Raw genomic sequence first — 17400 nt, 5'->3', positions numbered from 1 at the left:
CAGAAGAATGACAGTTTCAAAATACTGCTATTTAACAAATCAATTTCACAACTAATAATGCAATGTGTGGACTGTTCTTTTCCCACTTTGGCTACAGAGCGCATACAATGTAGAGGTGCAATAAAGTGTATGTGTCAGCCTGAGCACAGGTTCAAGGCCGGTGACCTTGTTTGGTGTTTTTGCACTTAGGAGTGCACTGACAGGACCTCACCTCTGGGCTGTACTTGCTGACGTAGCTGAAGATCTCATGGAGCGCACTGAGGACGTTGAACTCGCTGGAGTGGAGGCGTGCCTGTTCAGCCAGATAGGCATTCATATCCTGATCGCTGATGGCAGGCAGCCGGCTGATGTCAGCGTAGTACCTGAGAGCACACGCGTACAGATCACAGGGACAGTCATGCATACCACACCTCTCCTGCCGTTCCTGCACACCTTACTATGAGGGCAATCTCACCTACGGTGGAGAAATACGCCAGTGAGTCACACGTTACAGGAATAGGTTTTAAAATGCTAGAGGAGCTATCTTATTGTGTTAACAGAGAAATACTATATCATGGTGTGCAGAAAGAAAAACAAAGATATATAGGAGCCATTGTTTTATTATCTGCCTTTAATAGAACTGTATGAATAATAAATGAATGTCTTTCTGATCTGACTGAGATTTATCCATTTTGTTTTAACAGAGCCAACAATTAAAAAGAGTTTTGATACCAAATATTAAAAAGCAGCGTTTTGATCCCTTTGGCCTTGTTTTGCTTTTGACAAAGATTGACCTATTCACAAAGTTTCAAAATTGTAGTTTTTAGTTTATCAATCATGTCGTCACAATCCTTTACCACAGACTAGTGCGATTCAAGTATACTATGAAAGTATTAGTATATTATGAAATAAGAGTGTACTTCCAGTGTATGTTTGATGTACTTATCAGAGATAGAGAATTTGTCTGAAAATTGTATTTGTAAGTCTAATTACTTGCACTTATATTTTTGATCAATTTACACTTAGTACGGAAAAGTGTATTTAAAAGACTTGTGGAAACATACTTAACTACACATAAGTAAACTTCATAATACGTATTTGAAGCATACTTAATTATATTTTGTGAACAGTTTTCATTCATTTATTTCAAGGATAGCCCCCTTGAGATGATTTTAAAGGGGGTCCTGATATTGTTTAACCCTAATGTATTTATTAATTGATTCGCTATTTATTTATTTGACATGTACCTAAACATAGAAATGCCATTTGTGAAGCTTACGTACTTGAAGTGCTATTTTATTGTTAATTTGTGCATCCATGTAGCCACAGTAACCTTTAAAGGAAGCCTCAAATTAGGTGGAAAACAATGTGATTTGTTTATTCATTTATTTTTTATCAAATCTGAATGTGAGGGATAATTTTGCTTCTGCTTTTCCTTTCCCATTTTCTATTGCAAATGTAGACTTACCTTTCTACCCAGCTCTTGTAATGTGGGATGTCCTTAGCATACAGTAGTTTGGTGGAGGGTGAATCTTTGCCGAGTCGGTGCTCAGAAGTGGAACAGGAGTCCATGAAGGTTTGCGCCACTACAGACAAACAGGCGTCTGTGATGCTGCTTTTGTGGATGTCAAATACAAACTGTGGATTCTTTATGACATTAACCCAGAATCGCAGGGGCAGGCTGTTGAGAAAGTGAAACACAGAGACCAAGAGAAAAAGATTTAAACAGGCATTTATGTACAACCTCCTCCAAAAAGTGTAATACAAACGCGGTATAACACAGAAAAGTCACATGGATACAATTGAGCAACACTGCTGTCTCCCCACCAAAAAAATCTTACTTTAATTGGACAATGACAAGAATGCTACGTTACAAATGCTTAGAATCCTGTATCACAGTCCTATTTAAGGTCAAAAGATCACCCAATTGCAATTTGCTTTGTAATTTCTAATTTCCGTGAGATTAAATACTATGCTGACAGAAAGGACAAAGGGATAGAGGGATATGTACATTCAATTACACAATGGAGATCATTTTTTTTCACTCAAACTTGGCTGTAAATACGAGAGCTCCACTGATAAACACAAAAAAACTGCCAAAACTGTTTCACACCTAATAACAACATAGCTCACCATTTAAAGGTAAAAGGAAGATATTTTTATATTTAAAATGAGCCTCAATTGTGTATGGATTTATTTATTTATTTTTGATAATTAATGCCAGAAAAGCATGACTAATGAAAATCCAGAGTTAATGTAATATATCTTTGTGATCAGATGTTAAATAATCAGCTAAATCCCATTCTAGTGAATACAGATAAAGCTCTGTTGGACCCGGAAGTAGAGCGATTACATCCTCACTTAATCAATGTATACTGTTTAAGTGGCGCTAGCCCGCAGTTTGCTTTGCCCGTTAGCCTGTTAGCTTCTTCTTCGTGATTCCATTACTGTGTATTGGGGCCTCCGACACGGTGTAGGAAAGCTGCAAGTGTGGTTTTCTGGCAAGAGACAACAGGGGGAGATGAAAGACCCCCCAATCATCCCATTAACACTTGTATTACCCCCCACGAAAAGGATGTATTAAAGTAAACCATTTACTCAGCACCGCTTTAAGCAACCTGATGAGTTGCTTTTGTGTATCTTTGGATATGTTTTCATAATTTCCAATCAGGATAGATATGGTGCACTGTTTTGACAGTGGCTTTCAGTTTGATTGACACGAGTGCTATTGCTGTATTAATGCACTCTCAAGGGCATCTGAAACTCAGTCTCAGTGTCACTCTCAGTTTTCTAATAAAATATGTTGACCGTAAAGGGTGTAAGGATAACAGTTTAATAGCCTGTAAGGATCTCTCCATCATGCTTGACTCTCTCTTCTGCCGCAGTGATCTCTTTGAAAAACAGCCATCTCCTTGTACATAAAGTCGCTGATGTGAAACCAGAGAGGCAGACCGAAGGGGTTTTTAAGCTCATGTGTGCGGGACGCTCTTACCAGTTACTCTTCCAGGTGTGGCGCACATCCATGTCATGAATGCCATGTCTGTCAGCCTGCTCGTCCAGGAAGTCGAACATGTATTTAATGGCCAGAGGCAGCGCAGTGCCTCGACACACAGTGCTGAAGAGAGTCTCAAACAGATCGTCCACAAACTTCTGAAGTGTGCCCTGAAGAGAGACGCGTGTGTAAGACTGATGGCTACTTAAACAGCTTACAGTATCAAAAAGTATGGAAAAAGAGCAATTTGTAAAGGACAATATGGAAAAAATTCAAAAAGGTTGTCAGAAACTTGATGTAGCTTTGTGCACAAATTATTAGAAAGAAAGATGACGTCAACGTAAGGCTTAAAACATTGCATCTTTTGGTCAGCATTTATAATTGTGTATTCTTAAAAAAGTACAATGCAGTACCTTTGTGGCCAGCAGCCTGGTCAGGTAGATTTCCGACACCATTTTGCTGCCTCGCTCTCCTTCTTTCTGGTCTCCATGTTCATGGTTCTTCACCAAATGCCAGACTTTGACTCCACTCTCCAGGTCAGGGGTCAACATGGGCACCCGCGAATGCGGACTGTCCGGACTGGTGGGTGTGGACCGGAATGGCACATCTACACCAATACAAAACACAATTTTCTAATCAGATATGAAGCTCATTTAAGGCTTTCTGTCAGTTAGACGTAACACCTTTCACACTGATTACTTATTTTCTCATGTTAATCATATTAACAATGCACAGAAGGCGAAATTCTATGTGGCATGTTTAGAACAGCAATGTAGACAAATACGAATACGCAGTTGTGCTCAAAAGAATTTTTTATTTTTTTTCCCTATTTTTCAAAGAATATGAAAGATATCACTCATAGTTAGTGGTTGTGTGAAGCCATTTATGGTAAAAAAAAAAAAAATCACAATAAAGAAAAGAAAGTACCAAAAATGATCAAGAGGACTGGGCCGCTTAACCATTAGATTATACACAGAACCTTCTCCTGAACTACCACGTAAGACTCCAAGCTGTCATTGATGCTAAAGGGGGAAATACACAGAACGGGAGAATGTAAACTTTGGATCAGGGTCATTTTTTCATCTAAAAAGAGCAAACTCAGCTTTTTCACCACAAATGGCTTCACAGAACCACTAACTATGAGTGAAAAAAACTTTGGTATCGCTTTAGATTAAGGTGTGCTCATTAGTATTTAGAGCATTAGTCATCATTTTAGGGTCAGGGCAAGGGTTAAGGTCAGGGCTAGGTTAAGGGTTGGCTATGAATAATCATATTATTAATGGCCTACTAGTATGTTAACAGATAAAAGTATAATATGCAGTGTGTTTTTACTTTACAACCATATTATTAATGCTTATTAATACCTTATTGAAACTTAACAAGCACACCTTAATAAAAAGCGTTACCAAGACTTTTTGTGTTATCCTTCATATTCTTTGGTTTAAAAATGGTTTAAAAAAAATCAAACATTTCTGCAAGGGTATGTAAACTTTTGAGCACAACAGTATACTACTCTTTGTATTTATCTGCTTAATAGGACCACCTCCTAACTGTAGGATGAGATTCATGATTGATTGACAAAGAGCAAAACGAAGTCAGAAACCCCCACGTTTGAACACCTATAGCACACTCTCAACAAGGGACAGACAGGCATCTCCTCCCACATTCAATCAGTATTAGGGTGTCATTTAGTTTACACTAATCTTTGGTGAGAACAAGCAGTAAGTTTAAAAAGTATTTTATATTTGTCCACAATGCACTTATAGTTAATTACCATACTGAAAGTTGGGCAGCAAAAACGAGCCTGCAGTGAAGAGCAGCTTCAAGTGAACTCCCAGCCTGTTCACATCCTAATTGAATCTTTTAATAGCACTTTCTTGAATGTGTTAAATCTGTGTGTGTGAATAAACAGGGTGACAGTTTCGATCACCGACGGCAACAGATGGTGCACAGTTTTCAATGAAAGCCTCCGCACTGACCATATCTGCTGATGCTGCGCGGGAAGCTGGCTGATGAGGGGATATTGAACGAAGACATCTGTTTGGGCACCAGGGCCACGACGCAGCGATCGGACACCTGCAAAAGAAAAAGGAAAAAAATGTGATGCATCTACGTTTTTGATAATGAGATGGCAGATGTTGGGTCAGAAGTAATCAGAGAAAGTTTGTATTTACAAAGGGTTCAGTAATCACAGATTTTGCACAACACAGATGGTGTCAGTGCAGAGCTTCAATCAGGAAACATTACTCTTCAGATAAATGGTTCATGGCAAATAAGTGAATAAAAAAGTGAATTCAAAGCAGTGGCATCCGTAGAGTTTAATGCAAGAGCTCAAATGACACATGACTAAGCATCCTCTGTAAATAACAATGTCTGTGCAATAGTTTTTTTTTTTTTTTTTTACTTCACTTGCTAAAAAAAAAGTAATTTTCTTTGCTGCTTTCAAATTCACTGCACACAACAATAAATCATAACACAATTTCCATAACTGACAGAATGAATAGAAATTATAGTCAAAACAGCTCTGTCGACAGCAAAGAGCGAGACAAACGTTCAAACTGAAAGATTCATTGGGGGTTATGACCTTTGAAGTTCATGAGCAAAACAATGAAAAGAAAAAGAGAATTGCTTGACTAAATGTGCCAGAGACCATGAAGCTTAAAATGTTATCCGCGAGTGATATGAATATGAATTAGTGATGCTTTGTCCTTCACTGGTGCATGGATAGCAGCGGTTGAAAAAGGATTGGATAAAATAGCGTTGAGCCAATTTCACATTGCAAGGTTTTGCTCTTGTACAGATTATACATATTTCACACAAAATACCACCCAAAAAAAAGGGTCTTTCCGAGACTTTTTCCAGGACTATGATCTATGGTACTTATTATTTGGTATAGTCTAGAGCAGGGGTCACCAACCTTATTTCAGCTGAGGGCTACTTTAAGAGCATTAAGTTGTTCGAGGGCTACCAGTTAAAAACAAATCTTAAAGACTTAAACGTACACTGTTCACTTATAGGATATTGACCCCATATTATATTAAAATAGCTTTATTTTAAACTCATACTGAGTCACAAGAACCGGCATATATGTAATTTTAAGAATTAGATTCAAGAAAATGAAGTGTTTTACACTTTAGAAAAAGTCCCAAGGGCTACTGGACATGCCCCAAAGGACCCCTGGGTGCCCGCGGGCACCACGTTGGTGACCCCTGGTCTAGAGTCTGAAAAAGTCCAGGCTTATTCTTGACAAACCTATTCAGAAATTTTAAAGGTTGCAGACTCCAGGACAAAATCATGGTTTAGGTAGTTAAAGCAATACTAAGTAATTCATGCCCCTAGAGGCCCTAAGTGCCACTGAAGGTGGCATGTTGCATTTTTTTTACTCATTAATTTTCTGTGAGAGTAAATTCTACGCTGACAGAGAAGACAAAGGGAGAGAGGGATATTGTACGTCCAATTACACAATGGAGATATTTTTTTTCACTCAAACTTGGCTGTAAATACTGTTCAAGTGGCGCTAGCCCACAGTTAGCTTTGCTCGCTAGCCTGTTAGCTTCTTCTTCGTAATTCTATTAGTGTGCATTGGTGCGAAGTTGCACTTGTGATTTTCTGGCCAGAGACACCAGGGGGAGATGAAAGACCCCCCAATCATCCCATTAGCACTTGCATTACCCCCAGAGGGACCACGAAAAGGATTTATTAAGGTAAACAAGTTACTTGGTACTGCTTTAACAAAGTTGCCTCTGAATCAAACAAATACTAGAAGTGCAAGGACCCACACAGTATCACCTAAAGTACCCCCCATTTTGGCTTGAACAAATCCTCTCCATTACACAGATAAAACACTAAAGACAAAAGTCCTTTTTTACCGGGAATCAATAAACCCTAAAATAACATTGGGTGAAATCAAATCTTCCCAGAGCAGCTTTGTCTGTCTGTGTTTCTTTACCTGATAATGCATGAGCGTGTTCAGTCTCTTCCAGTCACTCTCGATCTTTGTTGTGATGTCCTCGTCTTGAAGGACCACTCGCGCTGTCCTGCCCTGACGCCACTCTGGAAGATCAATGTGACAAGCTTTTTGGACAAAGAAAAAAACTTCAATTCTCCTTACATTTGAGGTTATTTTGGATGGCACTGCAACGCAATCCAATCCACGGGTCTCAAGTAGGATATCAAGTAGGATACGAATAATAAACTCAAACTAAACTGGAGGGTTACACTGGAACTACACTGGAGAGCAGGCCGACGTCACATATTTCACAAACTCTACATCTGTAACAAAATACCCACACATTTGCATAATGAGGGGATAATCTACACGTTTTCACTTAAGCTCGTCTTACTGTTATCTCTGGCTGTTGTAGTTGGACTCCTTGTCTAAAACCAGCCAGCCCTTTTCGTACAGAAGTTGCCAATACAAATGTCACGACATCTTTCATGGTTCGACCCTGACAACAGCGCTGATTAGAATTCTGTAAACAACCGTTTCCTGACACGGTGTTATTGTAGGGATTCAAGCCGCTCACAGCTATACGGCTTGTCTCCAAATCCCCGTCTTGTGAACAGCCATTACACACAACAACTACAGGCCTGCAGCGATATCCAGCGGTGCCCACGAGGTATCCTATTTACTTCCCTTTCATGTCGCGTCAGGCCGACTGGCTTGGCACAGGGTTGACACGTGGTAGGAGTGCATGTAGGTGTACTGTCACCCAGGTTTAACGTCACCATTAGAGAGTAGTGCCCTGATTAACAGTGTAAACAGGTACCAGAGAGGGATGAACAGTAGACACTAAGCCCTCCATTGATGTCATACAGTAAAGACAGTAAAGACATGAGATATTCCATTTCATTTGCATATTATCGATGTAGCCTTGAAAAATAGTTATCGCTGTATATTATGCTCCAAACATTTTTATGTTACAATTTTGTGTCATGTTTGTGGAATTGAGTTGATACAAGATCACCGTGTGTTTCACTCTGCTTTGCTTGTATCTGCAGTCCTGTTTACATAATACCAAGAGTGTTTCATAGTAATTTACAGTCTTTATATTGGGTGATAAGGAGTATAATTAAAATTATTACTATGAAACAAATGGTGTGTGACGTGCTTCCATGTAATGACTATAATTACCATGTTCTTTTTGGTACCATATCACTTCCAAACTATTACCATGCTATTACTGTGCTGTAGGATAAATTGCTACCCATACGGGTGCAGACAGATTGGTGAGAAAATCTAAAATGCTTTATATTTGCATTCTTACCCAGATCCATGTCCCCAGCCCTTGGCCTCTGTGAATACGGCATGTTCTTATAGACTGCATCCAGGATCTTCTCCTTCACCTGCGTGATGGTGTCACAGTTGAGCACCTTGACAGGGATCTCAGGGCTGTTCTCATTGTCTGGATTCACACAGCTCAGCGTCTGGGGGAGCGGGACAGAGCAGCGGAGGAGGAAGAAGAGGAGACAGCACAGAGGTGTTGCTTACTAGGAAGGTCCTTTCATTACCTGCTCTTCACCAAACTGTCCTGGTGGAGCGGATCTTGGCCTCAAATGTAATTTCACACCTCCAGGATGTGGCTGTGTGGCTCTGGCGGGTATTAAACAAGTAATGAGACACACTGGCTCTGCGGCGCAATGACACGCGATCAGACAGGTGTCATCCTGTCGTCCCTGCCTCTGCTCCAGAGCTAAAGCCGGAGGGAAACTTATGTGAGGGACCCAGCCGGCTAAAATTTATCTGTAAAAGTAACCAAACTGTGCAAAGGTTGAGGCTGGTGTGAAGGTCTCCAAATATACACTACATAGTTGTGTTTTATGTTATGTTATGAATAGAAGTTGCACTGGACGAACAACAGTTAAGCCTTGTTAAAGTAAATTTTCAATTAAAAGTATGCATCATTCTTAAAAATTGTCTTTACAATTTATCAACAGTGTTTTGGAGTGAATGTACAACTATCTCATGTAAAGCGCTTTGTGACTATATGTCTGTGAAAGGCGCTATATAAATAAAGATCTTCTTCTTCTTCTTCTTCAGTGCAATTAACTGGAGCGGTAAGCGCTCTAGCTCCACAGCAAGAAGGTCCCGGGTTCGATTCCACCCTGAACGGGGTCTTTCTCTGTGGAGTTTGCATGTTCTCCCCGTGTCTGCGTAGGTCTCCCCTACCACTAAAAACACATACAATAGGCTCTTCTTGTTCTTTTCTAATATTATGATAATTTGCCAGAAAAAAAACTAAACGCAGAAACTGATTGCATCACACGGGCTAAAAGGAAACCGAGTGTTTGATGATTTTCAGTAATCCACAAAAAGGTTTATACTAAAAAAAAGATTTAAAAAAAACTGACTTAACTGACTTGAAACATTAGCCCTTCTAGCACATCATAATTGTGAAATAACCCCTGAACCAGGTCTTGCAACTGCATCTATAAAACAAAAATTAAGTGTCTGGACAAAACTTTCTTTCGAGTATTTTTGCAGCCTGCTTGATACTTTGCACTCTTAAAAACTTGCCAAAGACTTCAGCAGAGCTCTGCAAGAATCCTCACTAACGCAGTGTGAAACTCTGCGCACACTGAGCACAACAACTTAATCTCCTCAAAGAACCTCATTAATCCTGGTTATTATCTTCAGCTATTACAAAGGGAGCATATTCACTTGCTGTGTTGCTTTGTGCGTCTGGATGACTCACCAGTGTCTTGTATTCGATTTGTTGTCGAATGAGTTTGTCTTCGCTCAGGGAGTAGCGCGCCTCTCCTGTGATGGAGTCGATGGGTCCCTTCTCCATTTGTTGCTTGATGGCACAGAACAACATGAAGAGCGGCTCTCCGGCGCATTCCTGGGTAATAAACAAGAGAAAAATGGGGAAGACAATTAAAGTTAAGCTGTTGTGGATGGGCTGCTGTTTAATAGCAGAGAGCAGCGAATCACCAGTGGGCAAATGGTTCATCTCTAGTTTGAAAAAAGCCTTAGAGGAACCAAAAACAAACCAAGACTTGACCACAGTTCTGCTCTGGTGAGAAAGAGATTAAATTCATGAATTCATGCCTGTATAAACAACCCAGTCCTGCCTTAGCCATTGGTTTCAAAACTCTATGTTCCAAGGGTAGGTATTATTAAGGGTAATTGGTTCGTTTAGACCAGGCATCTTGAGAATGGCTGCCAATCAATTTCTTGTTGTCTATTTATCAAGACAGGCTGCAATAATCTTCAACAGTATGCGTGTAAAGCAGGTTATTTGTAAATCAGGGGCGGTAATTTAAAGCATTACTCTCGTCTATCTGGCTGACACCTGTAGAGATACAGCCCGACAGAGATTTGATTTTACCTTGAGAAACTTGTGGAGCAAGAAGGCGAACCAATTTGTCAGCATCTTCTCTGCCACCGACTCGGTTCTGCCAGACAAGAAAGAAACACTCATTTGTTAGCAAGAGACAACGTCCCGCCGAGAGCCTGAATGCACTGATTATTCTTGTATAATTTAAGACCCACAAGAGCGCGACAGAACTGGAGACTGAAAACACGACATGCGGCTTTACAGGGGGCTAACTAGAACTGAACTGTAAAGAGCTAATGGAATAAAAAGAAATGTGGTATTGTGTTTTTTTTCCTCCCAAATATTGCTGTCATATTTAAATTCAGTGGTGATTATCTGCTGATAATCTGCTAAACCATCACAAAACAATGGATATTTGGTGGTATTTCACTGCCCATGTACTGGGGTGTAGGTATCTCACGGTGCAGGACCCAGAGTTTGGTGCATCACAGAGCACGTGCGATTTAAATAATATGTTGGTTTTGAAATAAAATAGCCAAAATGTTCATTATTAGGCAGTATTCATAATCTCAGAATAAAATTGTTGGTTTCTATTTTTTCCAAAGCTGCTTTAAAATTAAAGGTGTCCTAAATATATATATATTTATATTTTTTATTAATCACGTGTAGGCTATTTGCTTGTTATGTGTTAAGTTTTTGGCTAAAACACACACAGATCAGCACATTTGATTAGTGCATTTTTGGAAACAAAGCTTTTGAGGCCGGATTATGACCATCATTGGATCTTATGCATTTGTCTGCACCTGCGCGGTGCACTGGATCTATCATTGACGGCAGCCTGGTCGTCTGCAGGAGAAGCCATTACAAGGCCACGCAGATTTCATGCATTTCTGGAGGATGTAACTTTACAGGTCTTGAGTGTCTTCAGCCTTAAGTTTAGCGGTAAGTGATGGTGACACACGTGCCGCATACGTGCATGACGCGCCGCAGAGCATATCGTCAAAACTCAGCACCGCTGTGCAATGCATCGTACATTATTACGCCCCTATGTACTTATGAATGCTTATTCTGAACTATATGTAAAATATTAAGATATAAACTTGTGCTACTAAACGAGCACTAACATTGAACTAATACAGGAATAAGCAAAAACAAACGCTTATTGATCAGTGTCTTCACAGTTGTCTTGTGAATTGTACGGAAAGTGTGTGGATGTCGTAGATTTATGGTTTATAAAAGGAATCCAAGAGATCCTTTCATTCGAAGAGCCTTTCAAAAGGCCAATTTCAATATTGTTCTTGATATTGATTTGTTTTTATGATTTCTCATATGTATTATCTGAGGACTAATCACTCAGATGCTTACTTTTTATTAAAACCATCCATGCTGAGAGCGAGAATGCATTTTATCTATTGAAATGCATGTGGGTACATAAACCTTTGAAACAGGCTCATACTGATTATGAGAGCCAAAAGCAGTCACTCGTGATGCTTTTCTGCTATGCTCTTTCTTATTTTTGTTTTTTTTTAAATAAAATGGTGGTAAACTGGAAAAAAAGAGAGAAAACTATAGTCTCTTTTCACAAATTGAACGTCCCATCACTGTGAATAATGTATTTGCTCATAGTACGTTTACAATAGATCATCAATGTATTTCAGCCTTGAAGGCAAGATTCTTGCTCAGTGGCACAGCCTCAGAGGATGTGCACTTTGGGCACATTTAGGTCATGACATAATTAACCATGGATCATAGATGGCCACTTCAAGCTCTTTCGCTTACTTCTGCTTCACTTAACTACTTGACATTAGGCCAAATAGCAAAATTGTCCATATAACACAATTTTAATCAGCTTGTGCCTCTGTATTTATAAAATGTTGCCTTTTTCTTATGATCTGATGATATTTGAATGATACTTAACAGCAGATAAATTAACGAAATAAAGAATGACAGATAAACCAAGGCAAATTGGACAAGACTAGTTCTAAATGTGGACAAATCCAGATATCAAACTACACGCCAGACCTAAACCAGGACTAAACCACAAATAATGACTGTTGCCTCATGGAATTGAATAAGCCTTTCTTCCAAAGAAAGGGGAAAAAAACTCATGAAAGATTCAGCAAGGCAGCCTCAGCATTGGGAAAACAATTGTTAGTCAAGTAGAGGTAGCAGTAGGAAGAGGAAGAAAGGCGAGAGGTGATGGTGAAGCAAGAAACCCGAGCCACGGCTGAATTTTTCATGAGTGGCACAGTGAACAGGAGCCCGACTGACAACGACTGCACTGCACTCACTCTTCCATATTAACTTCTCCTTCTGGTCACTCCCACTCTCTATCACCGCTGTCTTTCACCTGTCTGCCCGGTTGTTCGGCTCATGGCGCTTGTTTCACGCCGCTGCACAAAACAAAGCTGAAAAGCAGAGGTGGGCCAGGCTTCCCTCCACTGGCCTAGTTACTCAACCATCAGAGAGCGGTGTTAACTGGGCTGGAAAGAACAGTGCACAACGAGAATTATATTTGCCCAAAACATAAGCGTGCACTGATCGCAAATTGTCAGCTTTGGGACACTGGGTACTCTAATTTGTCCGCTGAGTGGTATTTAAAGGGGAAATGAGGCTGTAAAGTCCCAGAACTGTAGGGCATGTGCAGGGGTTTACTCAGTTCATATTTTTTTGTATGAAACACATACATTTTTGACAACCAAACGGTGTCAGCAAATCATCCTACAGGACACCTCTTTTTCAACACATCATCCCATACTTCACAATCTGACAATAAACCTGTCCTCTTTTGACCCCTATTCACAAGTTGAATTGACAAATAGAGGGTATATTCCCATTTTTACTTCCCCCGAAGTGTAGCAAGCACTTTGTTGTATCTTTTTAAATGTGCTTATTTAAATGAACCTGACCTTGAAAGTGACCTCATGCCTGAAATGAAACTGTTGCGAGTTTGAGTTGAGTTTACAATTATGATTACCAACAAAATGTCATCAAACTGTCTATTAAGCCTGTGCGATCCCTATAATTAAATCTTGATTACATTTTTGTCAAACTCATTTTACTTTCAAAGCTATGATAATTGTGTGTCATTATTTCTTCTGCGCTCAGAGACAAAACAGCCAAAAACTGCCAATACATTTAATTTTCACTTGAATATCCATTTGTTGTGATGTCACATGAACACGACCTATTCAACTCCCTCCCTCCAAAAGCCACCACAGTTACCTGCGCAGGAGCAGTTTGGGGTGGTTCTTGCTCTCCAAGTTGCGCTCGATGAGGTCGGACAGCAGATGCTTGAGGATGTCGGTGGCGTACTCGAGGCGAGCCTGCAGAGCCGTCATGATGAGCGAGGCCACGTAGCCTCGGTCACGCATGGAAAAGGAGCGCTGCAGCTCCAGAGTGCGAATGAATGTTAGCAGGAACACTTTGTTATTCACCAGCTGCGCGAACTGCTTTAGAGCCTTCTCCACGCCTACCTGTCCACTGCCGGGCACCTGCACACACCATGGGCACATCAGATCGTTTGATGATGAGAAATTCACACAGAGGGGTCAAATTGTTTAAAGAGGTTGGTCCCGTTCTTAAAGGGACTATACATAGTTTAAAAATGTGAAAATTCTGCATTTTCCTCCCCCTACACGTTCCAGCAATGTCCAAATGTGTAGAATGAGCCCAGACCTGTTCACCACAACTGCCTCTAAAACAGTGTTAATTTCATCGCCTAAAATATTTAGTCTTAATTTTAGTCAAAGTGTTGACGACTAAAATTGGACTAAAACTAAATTAAAAGTTGTTCATGAGACTAAAACTATGACTAAAATGTCCAGATATTTTAGTCGACTAAAATAAGACTAAATAAAAATGAAAAGGAGAGACTAAAATCATCCAAACTTCTATTGAGCGTCTGAAAGAGCCTCAGATCATGTAAATTCATTGTCAAAGGATCAGCTCCGAGCTTTGTTCATGTGGAGCAGCTCCATGAAGCAGAGGAACAAGATTAAATATGATTATAATGAATATTATCAATGCAAAGTCGACTAAATTCATCTTAATTTTAGTCGACTAAATTTACTTGCAATTTTAGTCGACTAAAACTAGACTAAAATTGAAGATATTTTTTTGACTAAAACTAGACTAAAATCGAATTACATTTTCGTCAAAAGACTAAGACTAAAACTAAATTAAAGTATGTTGTCAAAATTAACACTGCTCTAAAATCCTGCACTGTCACTCAAAAAGGTGTTAATTCGGTCAGAAGTGTCGTCATGCACAAGCTTAATATAGAAGGTGCAGTTACACATATAACCTGAGGTGGCAGTAGTGAGTATAAAATAGCGAACTTGGATCTAGCCCCTTTAAGTTTAAAAGTTTAAGCAATGGATACAATATATATATATATCCGGTCTGCAAACTTCTCCTCGGGATTTGAACCTTCTTTCAATGCTGCTCGGGCGACTAGTGAGGAGAAGAGAGAGACGCAATGTAGCCTTATCTCCAGATTCTGACTCTTCTGACGGTTTGATGAGGAATACTTAGTTGTGGAGAACATGTACTCTGACTTAGCCCAAATACATATGCTTTTATTGAATGTGAAATATAATAGCTATATCTCAACATTCGCCATCTGTAAGCGTATACGTTTTGATTCTTGGATAGTTTTTGAAGACAGTCGCTTTGGAACAATGAATGAGCCACAATGTCTACCTTATTATAACCACTCAAAACAAATAAATTACTGCTATTACTTTTAAGAATTACACCCACTTGAATCTTTGAAATATGAAGGGGGAAGACAATCACCTCTGCAGGCTTCTTGTGATCAAAGATAAATGACACAGCGGGCTTTATCTAACCTAATTTTGACAGCGCAGTTTACAAATTGCTCCACAGTTACTAATATAATGTCAAGGGAGCCATTCGGAAAGCACATGCTTGAAGGAAAGGAAACCATTTCAGACAGCATGATTTAAATATATAATGTTTTGGGATGTATACTGACACTTCACCAGAACCAATTCATGACGCAAGTATCAGTAATGAGGTTATCCGGTGCTAGGGGTCTCGCTCAAAATTGAATATTACTCACAAATAGGAGAAGAGACCTTTGTGAACTAGTACAAGCTTGATGTGACAATTGTACAAGGAGTCCTTGCTTCTAAATATACAACCTACAGTATAGAGTGATTGGATTTCTTTTGTCCCCTTGCAGTATTGCGTGCGCCTAAAGAAAGCGTTGCCTAGCATCCGCAGCATATCACAAGTGATTGTATACCCGGATGTAGCACTTAGCCTGTTGTTGAGGCTAATATTACGAACATTACCGAATCCCTCTGCTTCCTGACAGCGGTGAAATGTGCTTAAAAGCTCACACCCGTGAAGAAGAGGGATGTCCGGAATGCGTTGGGAAAGTTAGGAATAAGTGTAGACCACAGCTAACAATTTGACGATGACGAGCTTCATTTTTTTAAGGTTTGAAAAAAGGAAGTCAGTGTTTTTTCTGGGGGAAAATATCACTGAAAATACACAACGACTTTGACATTAGATACCAATCAATCCAGTCCTGGACATGTTCCGTAAGTCTGCACATAGTGTTCCTCAGCCGCTGCGATGAGTCTGGCATTCACTCACACCCACCCCTCCCTCCCCGACACTTTGACAGCTCTTGCCAATGAAATAAATCAGCAAGTCTGAGGTGCACTCCAGACATAAGGTCAGGAACTTCAAAAGAAACAGTCGATTGTATATCAGAGAGAGAGAAGCAACAGCACTCGACTCACCTCCAGCTCTCGAAGCACCGGGTGATCATCGATGCCGGGGAAGAGGACTCTCATGGCGTAAGTGCGATAGTCCAAGTACGGGATGCCGGCACGGTCTAGGTCACTGGTCAACTCATTGATATCCGTCTGAAGCTCTGCAAAGGCTGCGCATAGAAGACAAATGCTTTACTTTTTTAATCATCTGGCTGTATGTTTGTTCAAACTGCTGTGCAACACAAAATCCGCAGATTCTTTGTTTCATCAGGTTAGTTTTTTCCCTGACCTTCCTTGCACTCGAGGGCGACGCGTGACTCCAGGTTGTCCATTTGCATCTGCAGCCTCTTCAGCGTGAGGTCGTTCTCGTGTGACTTGCGCCTGTAGGCCAGCAGCACCAAGACGACAATGACCAGGAGCAGCCCGCCCCCGGCCGCGATGCTGAAGATGGCAGGCAGAGTGAGGAGGCTGTCGGACCGGATGTGCACCTCACCTGGGGAAATGTGGAGGCCTCCAACTTGGACCTAGATGTGTGAGAGGGAATGAAGTCAAACTCGGCATGTGCAGTTTTGTCACAGTAAAACTTACTTTTAAGTTGAATGCACCAGACAACATGGTATCTTATTAGCAGCAGTATAGATATATGAGTGGTTGTACATTTCATAGTATTGTTTTGCAAATGAACACTGCTAAACTGCTGTTTCTTAACACAGTCATAGTGTATTTTAATGACCACAATGACGCCACTATCTGGTCCTATTTGTTCTCTAAAGCCTTTTGTCATTGTGTGCAGCCCATCAATAGTTGTGTAGGGGCGATTGAGAAGCTAGTGGACCATGAGCAACGAACACTGACAATGGGACAGCGGTTAACCCAAGCCTGACGTTGACCCACAAACACAGTGATGTGCAGGGGAGCAGTGACCCACATAGAAGGAGACAGACAAGCACAGCCTGGGACGGTGTGAGGGTGCTGGACTAACCAGGATTTTATGCTGTCCGGTGAGATTTGGAGGCTCACAGAGCAGCTGTGTGTCAGAGACTGTCAGGGAACATGGGGCGTCTCCAATGAGCACAGTGTAGTTCAGTCTGGCCCCTCCCGACGCAGACGGCACGAGGTTACGTCCCTGCGCAACAAAAGGAATACATGGACTAATTAGTGAGAATTATGCGGCATAACAACTGTTCATTGTACTGTTCAATGAAGGACGCTTAAGTGTGAGGTTAAAGACCGTTGGCGGGCACAACCAAAACACCAATGAATGTGATGGTCTACTGTAGAATGAAATTGGTCAGGTCTTCCTCGAAAAGGAGATATTATCTATCAAGTAAACACTTATAATATTACAACAATATTACAACAATATTACAAGCGTTTCCTCTATTCATTGTGATTATGC

General features: G+C 40.5%; 1 protein-coding gene across 1 annotated transcript in view; it reads right to left on the bottom strand.

Annotated features, from left to right (window-relative positions):
• LOC306979918 (plexin-A2-like) overlaps window positions 1–17400 on the bottom strand; it is an 86688-nt gene that overhangs the window by 894 nt on the left and 68394 nt on the right. Inside the window, exons 19-31 of the mRNA XM_079579072.1 lie at window positions 16984–17127; window positions 16291–16525; window positions 16029–16171; window positions 13477–13745; window positions 10303–10369; window positions 9667–9813; window positions 8239–8398; window positions 6921–7024; window positions 4953–5047; window positions 3385–3586; window positions 2972–3141; window positions 1448–1660; window positions 212–362 (exon numbers count right to left, since the gene is read on the bottom strand). Of these exons, the coding sequence (XP_079435198.1) occupies window positions 212–362; window positions 1448–1660; window positions 2972–3141; window positions 3385–3586; window positions 4953–5047; window positions 6921–7024; window positions 8239–8398; window positions 9667–9813; window positions 10303–10369; window positions 13477–13745; window positions 16029–16171; window positions 16291–16525; window positions 16984–17127 (2100 nt within the window). The remainder of the gene's footprint in view (window positions 1–211; window positions 363–1447; window positions 1661–2971; window positions 3142–3384; window positions 3587–4952; window positions 5048–6920; window positions 7025–8238; window positions 8399–9666; window positions 9814–10302; window positions 10370–13476; window positions 13746–16028; window positions 16172–16290; window positions 16526–16983; window positions 17128–17400) is intronic.

Source organism: Gobius niger (genome assembly GCF_951799975.1).
Source record: "Gobius niger genome assembly, chromosome: 20".
Lineage (NCBI taxonomy): Eukaryota > Metazoa > Chordata > Actinopteri > Gobiiformes > Gobiidae > Gobius > Gobius niger.
The sequence above is the reverse complement of the archived record's forward strand: the minus strand, read 5'-3'. Positions and strand labels throughout refer to the sequence as shown.